The 16,057-nt window shown below is 49.9% G+C and overlaps 1 protein-coding gene across 1 annotated transcript; it reads left to right on the top strand.

Moving 5' to 3' along the window:
* Nucleotides 1-2,792: 2,792 nt before the first annotated feature.
* TTC34 (tetratricopeptide repeat domain 34) lies at nt 2,793-14,411 on the top strand. Its single transcript, XM_027702111.1, has 7 exons — nt 2,793-4,338; nt 4,442-4,667; nt 6,364-6,556; nt 7,991-8,157; nt 8,593-8,860; nt 9,125-9,339; nt 13,869-14,411. The coding sequence occupies exons 1-7, from the start codon at nt 2,810-2,812 to the stop codon at nt 14,409-14,411; spliced, it is 3,141 nt and encodes a 1,046-aa protein (XP_027557912.1). The 5' UTR covers nt 2,793-2,809.
* Nucleotides 14,412-16,057: the final 1,646 nt, after the last annotated feature.

Here is a 16,057-nt window from a genome sequence, read left to right as displayed (position 1 = left end):
TCAGCCTGAAGGAGGGCAGGATCTGGTGTCTGCTCTCCAACCCAGGCACAGCTGAGAGTGAAGAATGACACTCAGATAAATCAAAGATTTTATTTTTTTTTTTACATTCCTGTTGCCCCACACCGTTACACCCCTTTCTGTCAAAGAAAATTCATTCTCTTCCTATTTTAGAACAAATTTTCAACACCAAATTACTGGTTTCTCACCTGCAGCCCCAGCTACACCTGGCACTTAAAAGCCCAAGGGAAGGGGTTTGTTACACACACTGGAGGCACCAAGAGCCTTTAGAAGAAAGAAGTGCAAGATTTCTCAGCCCTGTGTCTCTGAGACAGGTTGCTGCAGACACGTGTCAGTGCAGCTACTGCTCTGCAAAGCAGGGAAAAGCAAAATTTGCAAACTTGTGCTGCATTTACTCCCCCCCCCCCCACACACACACCTCCCTTTAAAAATTTATCTGTAATCAGAGACACCACGGGGAGCTATTGTGGTACACTTACTATTTAATGAGTGTGCAGCATACTCAATATTTAATGTTTGCATAAACATCTCCCCACTTTTCCCCCTCCTTGTGCTTCTGTGATCCTGGACAAGGAGCTTGTCACACCTACCCTACAGGACAAACAGCAAATAGTCTGGTGGCTTGAGAAGAACCTGAGGAGTTTTTAAGTCACAGCCCTGGTTCCACCACTTACAGCAACAGGTTTTCACACTGGGCTCCACTCACACACCTCAGCAAAATACTATTTTTCCATCTGCATCAAGCTCCTTAGATGCTGTTCCTCTCACTCCTTCAAGGACCAAAGTTAGGAACCTAAATTAATTTAAGCTCAAGTTTGATATACAATTGGTTGTATCTGTACCACCTGCCATAAAACCCTGAGTCAACAAAACAAGGCCTCCCCACAAGTTGTAACAACATCCCCTGAACCATCTGTGTGTAGCAGGGAGCACAGGGGACTCTTAAACCCGACCAGGACTCTTTCTGCTGGAAATGATGGATGGAGGACACTGCCATCCTCACGTTCTTCGGATCTACAAGGCAAAACGTGGCTGGAAGCAACTTCCAGCCCACTCAGTCATGCAGCAAAGTCAAATTATGGGTAATGATTTTTTGCAGCCCGGCCCACAATCCATCGGAGGCTCCGGCCTCGATTTTATTCCCACAAGCTCAATTCCTGAACCCCAGCGGGGGGGGCAGAGGTGTTTGATCAGCCCAGCTCCCTTTAATGTGATTTCTATTTCAGAACTGGCTCTTTTGATGCCCTCGAGTCTTTCTTGGCAATATCACCTGTGGCCCGATGTGACAGCAATGCTAAATTATATCTTGATGGCTAATTAGGGTAATTAAAGTGAAAGTAATCAAATCAACGTAATGAGCAAACTCTTAATAAAATGTCAAAAAAATCGCCATCCATCATAGAGGGGTTTTTTTCCTCTTTTGAATGTCAAGGAACATGGAGAAGGAAAGAGTTGGGCTTCAGAGTGGCCCTGGCTTAAAGGGACATTACCAGGCTGGATACTCCTAAAACCATAGTTGATTTACTGCCAAAACCCACTGTTGTTATTCAAACATAAGGGTTATTATTTAAAAATATGATTTCTCACTAAAAAATAAAGTTAAATGTGTAGGCTACACCACAGTTCACCAGTTTGTGTAATTCCCTATAGCTTGTCTTGCCGAGGGTCACAACTTGGGTTACCTTCCCAGGTGAGGAGCTGCTTGTCCCTAAGACAGAGGAGTCCTTTCCCTCGGGCTCCTTTCCCTGCGCATCCCGGCGTCCCGGGAGGAGGCAGGAGAAGCGCAGGGACCGTCCCCGAGCCCATCCCCGCCCGGATCGGGCTTTGTTTGCAGTCTCCAGGCAACAGAGCGCCCGCTCCTGCCCTCCCTCCCTCCCCGCCTCGTCTCACCTCAGCTCAGCTCAAGCCACCCCAGCTCCGCTCCCCAGGACCCACCGCACCCCCAGGCTCGTCCCCCGAGGGCCCCTCACCTGCGCAGGTGAGGGATGAGCCGCAGGAGCCTCGTCCTTCCCGCTGGGACCAAAGCTGCAGGTTCGCTTCTCCTTTTGCGAGGCGAGGGGAACAGGTAAGCGGGGGGTGAAGCATCAAGGAGCGGTCCCGTCTCCCCCGTGCCGATGGTTAAAGGTTCATCACAGGGGGGTCTCAGCCAGGGAGGACACAGCCCGGTGGGAGCCCGGACTCATCCTGGATGGTCCATGGGCAGGGAGCATTGCCCAGGCTGTGTGGCTGCTTCCCAGCCAACCTCACCTGGCTGGAAACTAAGAACCTCTGTGCTGGTTCTCCCCAAGAAACCTCTCAGTGTCCAGCCCCTGGCTTTTCACAGCACCTGGGATTGCTCATGTCCCTCAGCTGGGAGGAGGTAAAGTAGGAGCACCTTGTGCTCTGCAGCCCCTCACCCTGAACTCTCTACAACTCCCTGACAGGAGGGGGGAGCCAGGGGGGGGTTGGTGTCTTTTCCCAGGCAACTCTCAGCAGGACAAGAGGGCTCAGGGTCTTCAGCTGTGCCAGGGGAGGTTTAGGTTGGATATTAGAAAGAATTTCTTTCCAGAGAGGGTGCTCAGCCATTGGAATGGGCTGCCCAGGGAAGGGGTGGATTCTCCATCCCTGGAGGTTTTTAAGGACAGGCTGAATGTGGCATCAGTGCCATGGGCTGGGAACCACGGCGGGGTCGGATCAAGGGTTGGACTTGATGATCTGGGAGGTCCCTTCCAACCCAGCTGATTCTATGATTCTGTGATTCTATGATTTCTGTTTTACAGGCTCCAGCCCTGTCCCGGTGAGGGTGCAGAGCATGTCCCCCCAGGAGCTGGCTGCCCTGCTCTGCGGGGAAGGGGACCAGCACCTCGCCCAGCAGGACCTGCCCACAGCCACCACCTTCTACCTGGCTGCCTTCAGCTGCTGTGCCCCCACAGCAGAGCAGAGGGTGACCCGCATGGACAGCGGGCTCCGGGAGCAGCTCATAGCCACTCTGGAGACCTGGTGCCAGGGCAAGGGGCAGATCCCCAGGATCCAGAGCAAGCACCTGGCCGTGGTGTCCCTCAGTGTGGGGATAGCTGCCTTCTTCCTCTCCGCCCTGAGCCCCAACAACGTGGTGTCCTCTCTGTACGAGCTGGAGGCTCTGCTGCGGCGAGGGCGCCCGGAGGAGGTGCTGAGGAGATGTGATGTCCTGCTCCAGGCTGGCCCGGGGTGCCCCATGGAGCTGCTGCTGCTCAGGGCCCTGGCATTGGTGCTGTCGGGGTCGGGGCTCAGGGAGGGGGTGGCGGGGTACGTCCAAGCCTTCGAGCTGCACGGGGCAGAGGCGGTGGCCCACGTGTGCAGCAGGCAAGGGGAGCACCTGCCACGGGTCATCCAGGCCTTCTCCAGCTACCTCTCGACGTGCCAGGAGGAGAGCCCAGACTGCAGCTCCTCGGAGCAGTGGCTGGGCAGCTGCTGGGGCTTCCTGGCTGCGGTGGCACCGGGGGATGTCTGGGTGTGCAGGCTGCAGGCAGCTCACCTATTAAAAACAGGCAAATTCCAGGAGTGCGTGGATGTTTGTACCAAGGCCCTCGAGGGCTTCTCAGCTGGTCAGCACAGAGATGAGGCAGTTTTGGGTCTGCTCCTGGAACGGGCTGCTGCCTATTTCTCCCTGGGTGGACGGATGGAGGAAATGATGCAGGATTTAGCAGAAGCCTTTGCTGCAAACCCTGCCCAGGCCAGGAGACACTTTGAAGAGCTTTTCTCACCCTGTGACGCTGAGAAGGTTGAAGAGCAGGCTAGAACTGTCCTGGAGGGGAGGTTTGCAGCATACAGGGAGGCCGTGCGGGCTCGCACCGAGCTCAGGGGCAACCGTGGGGCTGAACTGCTCCCTCCTGTCATCCAGACCATCCAGCTCCTCCTGCACCTCTGCCCGGGGTCCCAGAGGGAGCTCAGTGTCCGTCTGGCAGAGTGCCAGCTCCTGCAGGGCCACCCCGGGGCTGCCCTGGGCATCTGTGACCAGCTCCTGGCAGCAGAGCAGAGAACTTACCACAACACCCTGCTGGCACTGCGAGGGTTCTGCTCCCTGCATGCCCAGGACCACCAGCAGGCCCTGCAGGACTTCCAGAAGGTCATTGAGCACGATTCCCCACATCCCAACAGCTGCATTAAAGCCTTGTGTGGCCGTGGGCTTGTCCGCATTGCTGGTGGCAGCTCTTACCTGACAGCCCTGGATTACATCACTGCCTGCCAGTTAAAGCTGGAGGAAACCATCTTCACCATCAAGTCCTACGTGCCATGGAACCAAAGGGGACTGCTGCTGAAAGTTCTCCAAGAGGAAGGACAGAGGATGCTCCAGAAGAAGAGGTACCCAGGGGGGCGGTTCGGTTCATTTTCAGAAAAACAAACAGCGCTGGGCAGATTCCTCACCTTGAAGGTGGCTTGTTTTGTCATTTTTTTTCCCCTCCAGAGATGCCCCTGGGGTTTTCCAGCTGGCCTGTCTCTTGGTGGAGCTGGACACTGCTGATGAGGCCTCCAGGATCCTCTGTGCTGATGCCCTGTACCAGATGGGCCGTGGAGAAGAAGCCCACAGGCTGCTCTCGCTGGCCCTCTCCAGGAACCCCCAAAGAGCTCCTGTCCTGGCCAGGCTGGCGCTGCTGCAGCTGAAGAAAGGGTTTGTGTGTGATGGAAACCAGGTAAGGAGCACCTGGAAAAGCTTCCCCTTCAGGGTCATCCCCTCCTGAACATTTGTCTGGCTTGGCACTGCCTGTCCCAGACCTCAGTGAAATTACAGATTAATCCTCGTGCTCAGTGCTTTGTGTGCATTGTCCTTTTACAAATAAACTTTTTGCTGTTAGAAACTCCAGGAACAGCAACAAGGAGAGCTGTTGACACAGTGGAGTTTGGAGCCCACGTGAGGTTTAGGTGATTCAACCTCTAGCAAAACTTTTAAGATCTAAATACAGGCCTGAGATGCACCAGAATCACAGGACTTTCTGTCTGTAGCATAGGACACACTCAGCTAAATCCAGCCCATTCCTCTCATGGCTCTTTCCAGCAGAGACTTAAAGCAGGCAGAGCATGGCTGAGCATCCTGCCCCCAGGGACAATATTGTGGGATTGGTGATTTTCCCCAGAGAAAAGAAGGCAGCAGTGCCACCCCACTGATTGTCCCAATGAAGCCCTGGAGAGCAGGGTGGGGAAAGACACAAAACCTCCAATATCAGTCTGCAGTTCTCTCCCTTTAATGCTCGTGTTTGAAACCCTGGAAGATGTTCCAGCATGTTTCATCCTCCTGCCAGGGATTGCAAAGCTGAATTCCCGGGTTCTGCCATCAGAGGGAACTATTGCATTTTTTAAAGTGCCTCATAAATGCTAACCCTAAAGAGAAAGGTTTTAGTGTAGCCACTTCACTACTCCCCGTGAAAAGTAAAATTTGGTGTAATTTGCTGCCTTTGGGAAGGCTGTTAATGAGTGACATGGCTTTATCAGAGTCCATGTGCTGCCCCTGGAAGTTGGATTCCTATCTGCAGCTTCTGCTGCAAGTTCTGCATGGGAACACACATCACCAGAAACTTCTCTTCAAAATGTTTTCATCCCACCTGCCTGTGGGAAGCCAAATGCTTTTATCTATTAATAAAATAGAAAAAGTAATAACTTCAATGGATGTGTCTGGTGCATCAGGATAGCTTTGTTCTTGTCCTGGCTTCCCTGGCTCAGATTTGAATATCCAGTACCTGCTGGTTGCTGCAGAAAACACCTTTTGATTCATTTCCATAGGAAATGTGGTAAAACCTTGCCTATGAATCTCACTGCAGTAAATGGAGGCAAAGATACCACAGGTCAGGCAAGATTCTTTTCCAGGAGGAAAACAGTTTGTGGATTTGAATCCATATTTTTCCCAGATTCCCAATAACAACACTAAAAAAAGGCTCAGCACTTCCCTGACTTTCCATTAACTCACTAGTTTTGATTTAAAGTCAAAAGGGGTCACTGGAATCCTTCTGTGCCACAGGAAGGTTCTATTTTTGGGGGCAACCCTCCTGTGGTTCATCTGTATTTATACAAACACTTCCCTGCCAGTCTGGAGCAGATGCTGCCCAAAATAAACCAGGCAGCACCAGGCATTTCCCCACAATTGTTTCCACAGCTGGAGTGGTGAGGAGAAAAGATAAGAACTGATGTTTTCTCCAACATGCATTTACAGCAGAGCCAGCTGAGGAGTTAAATATGAGATTCCTGTCCTTGGCTGGACCCTGGCTGGGAGAAGCCCCAGGGGGAGGTGGGGAAGTGCTGGGTGGGAGCAAACTGGTCTCACCAGGCAGTTTAACACAACTTCACATCTCCTCACGCAAATCTTCCTCTGCTGCCTTTCTCCCTTCCATTGTTAAGCTGCTACAGAGGGTGATCAGGACTGGAGATACCTCCTGCCTCCTGCCCATCATGGACATTTTCCAGGCTGAGGACAGGAAGCTGATGCAAACCCACTGCCATTTCCAAGCACTGGCCATCCTGGAGAGCCAACAGGAGGATGTTCACATCAAAGAGGCCATTGCCTACCTGTCCTGTGCAATTATTGCTGCAGGTAGGGCATCAAGGTACCAATGGAGATGGACTTCCAGGGGAAATCAGATCAGTGGGTGGGACAGAATGTCCAGCCAGTTCTCAGCTGCCACCTCCCCAACAAGAAGACTGGAACAGCAGGGTCATCTGCACCATGGAAAGGTGCAATAAAACAATAAATAATAAGTGAACAACCTGTGAATTCCTTGGAATGGGTTGCAAGTGTTCAGTTCAGTTCTGCAGTTCAGTTCTGAGCCAGAGAGCCCAGCCTGTGCAGTTCCAGTGCAAAGAGTGAGTGCAGCCACTCCCATGGGATCACTGTCCCAGCTTTTCCCGAGGAGGGAGCTCAGGCTGAGGCGGGAACGCTGCTGGCATGTTCCAAGTGAAACCATGTTTGTATGGAAATCTGCCTTTCACTCCGAGCAAATGTTATGACAGCAGCACTGAGGAGAAGAGAGACTGGCTCATGAAAATGGAAAAAAACCCTGTTAATTGCCTGGAGATGGTTCCATTTCACAGCCCCTGCGTTCCAGCTTATCAGCTCCCCACCTGCTAGAACAGATGCTTGTTGAGAAATGGAGATTGTCTTTATAGGAGCCAATTGGTCGAGCTCCAGAGTGATAATAACCTTTGGTACAGGAGTTTTGGAGCATATCAGGAGGGAGAAAAAGGCTCATTACTGTAACAGAATTGCTTGGAGCCTGTCTGCTGGCTCATCTCTGCAGGCAGCTGCGTTTGCTGACCTTCCCATGAAAACATATTTCCAGTGGCACTGATGATTTATCATCCAGTACTGGGATGCCACAGTTATGGATTGCAACCCTGGGCATGTTAAGATCCTTATCGAAATTGCCTTGAAAGGAAGGGGCATGTGGATGGCAGGAAGATAAATGCTCTGCAGCCAGGGAGTGGATGGACCAGGATTTTCACTGTCAGCTCTATGTGTTTATTTGGGCAGCACTTATGTGAAAGCAGAGGGGAAAAAAAAAGGCAAAAAAAAAGCTTAGTATCCCAAGTCCCAGTGCATATTAATTCTGGCAGGGAATTAGTCAGTCCCATCTGGATTACTCATTTATCCCAAACAAAGTGTACCTTCCCTGCCAGTGGTAGGGGGTTGGACTCTTTAAGGTCCCTTCCAACCCAAACTATTCTGTGATTCTGACTCCACTTCACTAAAGCAGCCAAATGGCTTTGTGCCTCCACTCTCACATCCCCACAGATCTCCTCCTTGGAGCTTTTCCTCTCATTTGTGCAGCTCCTATTCCAACCCGACACAGATTATTTTTCCCTTTCAACTCAGAAGTGATAATATGGGATAAGAATTCCACTTGCAACAAAAATAAAGGAAACTTCCACTTAAGCCCTCTCGTTGCACTTCCTCAAGTATCCTCAGGCAAAGTGGAATTTTTCTCTGGCTTCCTGTGGTGAGTGACCATGGCTGCATCCCTGTCCCCAGGTGGTGGTGCTGGGGATTGCCTCCTCAGCAGGGCTCGCTGCTACGGGCGCCTGGGGCAGATGAGAACTGCGATTTTTGACTTCAATGCCATCCTGAGGGAGGATCCCAGGAACGTGCAGGCTCTGAGCGGCCGAGGGTTCGTGTTCCTGGCTCTGAGGCAGCAGAAGGTAATTCCACCGTGCTGGTTTCCTGGGGGTTATTCTGAGGGTGTTAAACAACATCAGGGCAAGGCATCACAGAGTTTGTCATGAATTCAAGTTTCTCACAGAATGTGGGCAGTGAAAGGCTCTGGTTTGGGCTGGGTGTAAAACCAGCCCACCTGATATTACTGGTCTGTTTTCCCAAGCCTAGAGGGAGGAAAACTAAACCTTAGTCACGATTTTCAGTGATAACCCAAGGAGTTCCAAACACTTTGCAAACAGCCATCCAAACCTGCCTTCCTGCCCTTCTACCAGCTTTGCAAATGGAAAAGATGCAGGACAAGGACAGGGCAGAGCAAAGAGTTTCTGTGGGAGAGCAGGGAACTGAAAGCACCTGAGAGAACAAATGACCAATATTTAGTTGTTGCTTCCATTTCATTCCTCGGTGTTGTTTTTCCACAGGAGGCAGTGCAAGATCTGATCTCGGCCCTGAAGGTGGAGGCAGGAGCAGTGATCCCAGCAATCCTGTCCCTGAAGGGTGAGGCCCAAGAGCTGCTCACTGGGTGGCTCCTCCAGCACGGCAGGGCTGCGCTGACCCAGCTCGTGGCCACCAGAGACACCTCGAAAGCAGAAACCCTCAGGGACCTCCTGGTGATTGCAAGAGCACTGATCAAAATCCGCAGGGCTGCACAGTATCACATCTTCTACACAGATGTTCTGATTGCAAGTGGTGAGTCCCAACCCTTTGGCACAGCTGGTCGGACTCGGGGGGTGAGCAGTGAGCTGAAAGGCAGGGAATGTTCAATGGCCAAGTGTGTTCTGGGCAGCACTTCTCGAGAGCAGCCTGGAAATGTTCTGGGAAGGAATTTGAAGTCATTAACACCTTTAGGTGTGGGCTGTGCACAGGCTTCCTAAATCCTGCTTTGGGGGGTTTTCTTGGTGTCTCTCCCCCCAAGGGATGGGTTATGCAGCTTGTGCTGGTGTCACCCCACAGGGAGGTGTGAGGAGGCCCTGACCCACCTCCAGGGAGCCTTTGGCCACTGCCCCACCGAGGACTGTGCCAGGGCACGACTGGCTGTGCTGCAGCTGAAGAGGAGGGACGTGGCAGGAGCAGCTCACTCGCTCAGTGCCCTGGCCCAGAGAGATGAAAGGGAGCTGGAATTTCTCCTGAGCTTCGTGGACACCAAGCAGCAGCAGCAGCTGGCTCAGGTACAGCCCTCTTTTTGATCCACACCCAGGGATTCAGTGGGAAAAGAAATGGGAGGCAAAACCAGGCTGTGGAGATTTTTCCCTGCCTTGTCGTGAGCAGAAGTGTGGGGGAAGACCTTTATATTCACATTTGTATAACATTACTGGCCTTTGAGATTGGTTTTCTAAGCTAAAACTGTCGGGCACAGCAATGGCATATTGCTCCAGCCCACCCAAATATGTATCATCAGGCATTTTTTTTCAAATTTCAGACATTTCAAATATCAGATATTTTTTTCAAATTTCTCCCCCAAGCTCTGAGAAAGAATCTCCAGTAATAAGACAGGATAAGTCCAGATTGATGGTGAAGAGTTTTAACACTCAGTCAAGCATCTGCAATTCTGATTACCCAGAAGCTCTGTGCTCTGAGAAGCAGTTTGCTTCCTTTGATTCAATTTGGGGCTGGTGTGCGCCCTGGTGAGAACTTATATTGTTATGCTCTCTCCCAGGTTATAAAACAAACAACACGCTGACACACTTAATGCATCGAGGGGAGTACTTGGGATGGATTTTAACAAAACAGCAGGAGGATATAAGTAAACAAGTATTAATTTACCAGTCCCCAGATGTGCCCCATTACAGAGAAAAGAGCCCCTCTCTTCTGAATAATGTAAAAAGTTCAGTCTTGTGGGGGAGAGTTTGAAGGTTTCGGAGCCAATTTGCAAAATCTTCCACTTTGGAAGGCTGATAAAGGTACAGCTGAGACTGTGGCTGTGGAGGCCCTGAGGAGGTGTCTGTAAATGAAGATGCATTTTGCAGCTGAATTTCCCTTGCTGCCACATCACTCCTTCTGTGGGGAAGTCTCTCAGCTAAATCCACCCGTGCTGCTTTGTGAGGCAACACAGGAGGGATATTCTTGTGCTTCAATAAGAAAAGAAGAAAGAGAAGGGAAAAAAAAAAAAAACAAAACCAACCCCCAAACTGGTTTTTCTAAAGGTTAAACTGCACTGATGTGTCAGAACCCACTGGTGCCACGGGTGAGTGAAGCCTTTAAAATGGGAGAGGCTCTTTGTCTCTGTCTTGAAATAGAGAAATGAAAGATTTCTCTGCTAACTTGAGAGAAAAGGGGTGACGGGACTGATTTCAAAACTGGAACTAAATACCAGTGTTAGGAGTTTGAATAGAAAACATTAATCTCTTTTATATTCTGCTTTTGCTCAACTGAGTAAACATTTGAGCTCAAGCACCTGGGCCTTTTTCTATGTATTTTGTGACAATAAGTGTTTATTTTCTGGGGTGGGGAAGGAATTGGTTCATTCACCTGCCTGGTGCCTCAAAGCCCTTCCCAGCAGCACTTCCTTTTGCCTGCAAGGTTATTCCAGTTTGGGAGTGAAAGGAAGATCTCAGTGAAAGAAAAAATACATTTACAGGCAGAATTAGTGCCAAAATGATGGCCTTGCTTTGCCATGGCTCCCAGGCACACCCTGGGAGAGGCTGTTCTCTGTCACCCCCATCTCCCAGGTGAGGAGGCTGCAGCAAAGCAGAGCTGAGTGGTTCAACACCCAGCCCTCAGCCTCAGCCCTCCAGCACAGCAGCATTTCTGCCACATTGTTTTAGAGCGTTTGGAGGTTCTAGAAACGTGTCATCATCACCCTGGAGTCTGGTCTGAAGGGCTAAAAATAATCCCCCATAAGCTGAATAGGAAAGGGTGGAGGAAGGAGAGAGCTCCTTGATGTACTCAGTTTTTTTCATGAAAAACAAAGCAACGAAATTCTCCCATTTATTTATAGCCTGAGGGGTCCCACGCTAAGAAATTTGTAAACAACTGGGAGAGCCCCCTGGGAATAGGAATCTGAAAGATTTATTAAGCTGCAAAAGGTCACAGGAAGGGAGTTTGCTGCTGCTGGTGCAGCTTCAACCCTTTGGTTTCCTAAGCCAGAGGTTCCCAACTCCTCACTGGATCCTCAGAGCTGTGGACATGCCAGAGGATATCCAGACCTCCACAAAAATGGTTTCTAAAACTGTATGGTCTGTGATGGAATTAGGCCCTTAGCCCAAGGTGAAGTTGCCATTTCACATTCCTTCAGGGAATGTGCAGGTGAAGAAGGAAGGACTTGCTCCAAACTGCTCTGAAAGCATCCAACCCTCTCCCAAAGCTCAGTGTTCATCAATCCATCTTCTGGGATTTAGTGCTCAGGGACTAACCCTTGGCCATAATTCCATTTCCATTAAACTCCTCCCTCCTTTCCTTTTTGAGGAATTGGATCTTGGTCACCTGCAGCACAAGGTTAGTCACTGGGGACTGGAACCAAAAACGACCCCAAAATATGTGTAATTTCAGTCCTTTATCACTCAGTGAGGTAAAGGGATGGAAGAAAAGGACACAGAGACCTGACCAAGGGAGCCCAGTCACCAGGCTCACACAGAGCCCTTTCGGGTGGCACCAGAATTATTCCATTCTGGAAGCCAAAATCAAACATTTAGTGACAAGTTTGAATAATTTTTTCCCCCAAGTCCAGCAAGAAATGCAGAATCCTGTGGTTTGCTCACTCTGGGGACTCCCAGGGAAGTGTGAAGAAATGGAAGCAGTGGCTCAGTTAATAAATGCAATATTGTATGGGTGCAGTAACCCAAAACGCTGCTGAAACCTTCAGCATTAGGTTAGTCACCCAGCAGAACAACAAAAATTGTATTTTCTTCTGCCTTTGAGACAACAAATGCACTTTAAACACTGAAAATGACAATTTAACTACACAAACACAAGGTGTTTTGAGGAATTGCACTGTGTTCTCTGGAACAATGTGATCTAGAACTTTGGAATTTCTGGGGGAAAAAAAAAACATCTTCTGTTGCCAGCTGCAGTTCCACCTTGACCCCTTGTTAAAACCCTGCCACTGAGGAAACACTTGCATTGACTGGTTGTCTTAAATACATTTCAGAGCACAAATTAAACTTGCTGCTCTTTAAATGTATGTGCAGATATCTGAGGGGGGGGTTGGCCAGGCTGCCTCACAATTTACAGCCAGAATTGTTAAAGCCAGGGATTGACACTGACTGGGGAGAGGTCCCACTGCTATTTGCATGTGTGGAAATTGAGAGACTCTCTAATAAATATGATTATATAAAGGATTTTACATTTATATAGCAAACCAGCAAAATATACGTATATTATTATATATATTCTATGCATTATAACAAAATAACTGGGGTGGAATTCCTCACAAACCATTAGGAGTGGCTAAATTATTCCTGCTCAGACCTGCCCTGCAACACTGACCCCTCTCATCCAGAACTGTTTTCCTCAGTCCTGTTCAACAACAATCAATTCTAATCAAAGTCAACCAAAATAAAAAGGCACATAAAGGGACTGGGAGGCCTGGCCTGGCTGTCCACTGGGGCTGCTGAGACAGTGCCTGGGCTAACTGGGTTCTGGGGGGCCACAAGCATCCAAAAGGAAGTGTTAGCCCATAAAATGAGAGTGATGAAAATATTTATCCTTTGCTGTTTGGCTCAGCCTTTTGTAAGACCCCACTGCTGGTGGCAGCCTTGTTTATAACTTAAATATTCACTCTGCTGCAGCACCTTAAAAGCTTTATTTATTACCAATAAAGGGAAATAATGAGAAATCCATTTGAGGCAAATCGTTCTAATGGAGTTTTCTTTATTGACCTCCCTGCACCTAAAAATTATGTGGCTCTTTCTGCCTTCTCTGTTTTCCTGTTGTTGTTTTTCCCTTCAGACAGGGGCAGAGAATTCACTTGCACTCGAGATTAATGATTAGCAAAGACATCAGGTGGCCTTTTTATCCTCCAGCTTGGGTGAACTTCGGTAGAGACCAAAACCTTTGTTATCAGCACATGAAGATATTTGTGGGGAGGTTGGTCTGTGCAGATTTTTGTTCATCTTTCCTGAAGAACATCAACGAGTTCAGAAGAAATTCTGACAAACTTGTAGGCAAACATGCAGGAACAAAGAATCATAGAATCATAGAATCATAGAATCATAGAATCATAGAATCATAGAATCATAGAATCATAGAATCACAGAGTCAGGTGGGTTGGAAGGGACCTCTGAGATCATCAAGTCCAACCCTTGATCCAACCCCGCTGTGGTTCCCAGCCCATGGCACTGATGCCACATCCAGTCTCATCTTAAACACCTCCAGGGATGGAGAATCCACCCCCTCCCTGGGCAGCCCATTCCAATGGCTGATCACCCTCTCTGCAAAGAAATTCTTTCTAATATCCAACCTAAACCTCCCCTGGCACAGCTGAAGACCATGTCCTCTTGTCTCACTGATCATTTCCTGGGAGAAGAGACCAACCCTGACCTGGCTACACCCTCCTGTCAGGAGGGGGGGGTTCAGAAACTCCTGACATAACGGCAAATGATCCAAGAGTTTTACACCTGCAGGCAAACCCGGAGAATGGGGTTAATCCTCCAACTGGGTGCAACCACAACTTTTAAAAAACACCTAAAATTTTTGGTGTCTGTGTGCGCGACCATTCCAGCATGGATGTTTTCCTGGTTTTTTTCCACTCAGTGCCTAACCCCAAGTCCCTTTGTCCCCGCAGGTGGCTGCCCAGCAGGGCCGGGTGCTGGTGGCAGGGCAGCAGTACGAGAGGGCCCTGGGGTTCCTGTCCCTGGCCGTGGTGGCCGGAGGGTCCAGCCCGCGCTCCCTGCGCCGCAGGGCCCAGTGCCTGGGGCTGCTGGGGCAGCACCAACGGGCCCTGGCAGACATGGACACCCTGATCCGGGGGCACGGCGGGCACAGCCCGAGGACACGAGCAAAGGATCTGTGCTCCAGGGCCCTGCTGCTGCTGGCCGTGGGGCAGGAGGAGGCGGCGGTCCAGCAGTACATCCAGGCCCTGCGGCTGGACCGGCCCGCGGCACTGGGCAGCATCTCGGAGCATCCCGGCAGCCAGGCCCTGGCCAGGACCTTCCACAGGATTGCACAGCAAAACTTGGAAATGCAGCATTATGAAGAGGCCTGGGAGGTCATGGATTATGGGCTTCAGATTGATAAAACCCCCGAGCTCCAGAGGCTGAAGGCGAGGCTGAAGCGAGAGGCGTCGGGCTGCAGCATCCACTGATTTCCCTGCTCGGGGATTTTCCACTCTCTGGTTGCTGCGTGGTTTGTTTGTGAGGCTGCAGGAGCAAGGGAAAGATGAGGAGCTCACAATAAATATGCAACAGATGAGAGGATGAGAGATGTAGAAGAATGAGAGGATGAGAGAAGTAGAAAGTTTCAGGTGGTGAAGCAAAACTGACCAAGAGAGCCGTGGGGAAAAAGGGGAGTTGCAGCATTCAGGATTCTCTAAAATTATTTAAAAATTATTGTGGATTGTGTAAACTCCCCCTTGGGAAGAAAGCTTTCTTCTGGCTAAACTGAACTAATTCTAACACAGGGGTTCCAGTCCCAGTGAAGGAAATCATTCAAATGGCTTGCAGCTTATGAATAATAATCATGTATTTCCGTGACATTTGATTAGCTCTAACACATACTATTCAATTAAATGGCCTTATTTTTATGGGCCAGTCAAAAAGATCAGTCAAAAATAACTTTTGTCATGTGTTTGTGAAGGACCATGTGTGTTACACCCTCTCCTGACCCACTCCTGGGTGGAAGGCTCTGCCCTTGGCAAAGTGCAGTGGATTTGCACTGATCAGCACCAATATTGGACAGTGGAGCAGCACAGATGCCAAGTAAACTGTTTTACTAGCACAGGGAACAATAAAACAATAGATAACATGAAGGATGAGACTCAACAGAGATGAGATACCCAGTCCTGGGAGTCCTGCCCTGTTATCTGGGACACACAGGCAGCCGGACTCCAGACTTCACCTGGGGCTGCCAGGTCCCGTGTCTCTGTTTGCCAGAGCAGATAATGGGGATGATCTCTCTGTAGGGGTGTTTGTCAGAGGTACTAAACACCATCCTTCACACTCCTGGGTATTCAAGCACCAAAGCTGGAGCATGAACTCCCCGGGAATGGTCCATGTGCAGCAGGAGCTGGGGCTGGAGGCAGCGGCCAAGGTGCTGCTGCTGGGGCTGCTCTCAGTGCTGCAGCTCTCCCTCATCCCTCCCCATCCACAGGGAACAGCACAGGAATCGGCCTCTGGAATGCTCAGAAGGGGTTTGTTTGCCTGCTGTCATGTGTCTGGTTTCATCACTGGCAGGTGATGCCCCCATCACAGGCTTGGGGGCACCCCAAATTTACTGCTGGTACCTCCCCTGTGCGATGGGGACCCTCAGCTCAGGAGGTTTCCCACAGAAGAAACAAGGTGGGACCCAAAACAACCACCTCCTCTGTTTGTTTTGGCTTCTCCAAGTGACTTCTCCTGATGTTTTTGGAGTGTGATAATACAACCACGGGGGAAAAACAGAAACTACCATTGAAAACAAAGATCAAAGCAGTGCTGAGAACTGCTCTCCTGCTTTGATTGGGATGAAAGGGAGAGGGAGCCTTTTCTTTTTTGTTATATTGTTCTCTCAAAGGCAACAATCCAGAGTGAAACTTCATTCAGCAGCCAAGCAATCAACCCCAGAGCACTGACATCATCTGTAACCTTCCACCTCCCATCTCATTTTCCCTCTCTGCATGTTCCTTTTCTGCCCTAAGAGCACAGCTGAGACTGGGCTTCTTTCCCTTCGAATTCAAGAAGAGTTACTTTGATTTTAATCCCAGTGACACTGATGAGTACTTTCCCCCCTGTTTGGCATCAAGATGCTATTGTT

Source organism: Neopelma chrysocephalum, unplaced genomic scaffold (genome assembly GCF_003984885.1).
Source record: "Neopelma chrysocephalum unplaced genomic scaffold, ASM398488v2 Primary Assembly neopelma1_180, whole genome shotgun sequence".
Lineage (NCBI taxonomy): Eukaryota > Metazoa > Chordata > Aves > Passeriformes > Pipridae > Neopelma > Neopelma chrysocephalum.
This window is presented reverse-complemented; position numbering and strand designations above follow the sequence as displayed.

What these genes read in the sequence shown, in the direction of transcription:
- TTC34 (XM_027702111.1), top strand. Translation starts at nt 2,810, where the DNA reads ATGTCCCCCCAGGAGCTGGCTGCCCTGCTCTGCGGGGAAGGGGACCAG. An exon ending in TTGTGTGTGATGGAAACCAG is followed by an intron (nt 4,668 to 6,363) that starts GTAAGGAGCACC and finishes TCCATTGTTAAG; the next exon opens with CTGCTACAGAGGGTGATCAG. An exon ending in CTGTGCAATTATTGCTGCAG is followed by an intron (nt 6,557 to 7,990) that starts GTAGGGCATCAA and finishes CCCTGTCCCCAG; the next exon opens with GTGGTGGTGCTGGGGATTGC.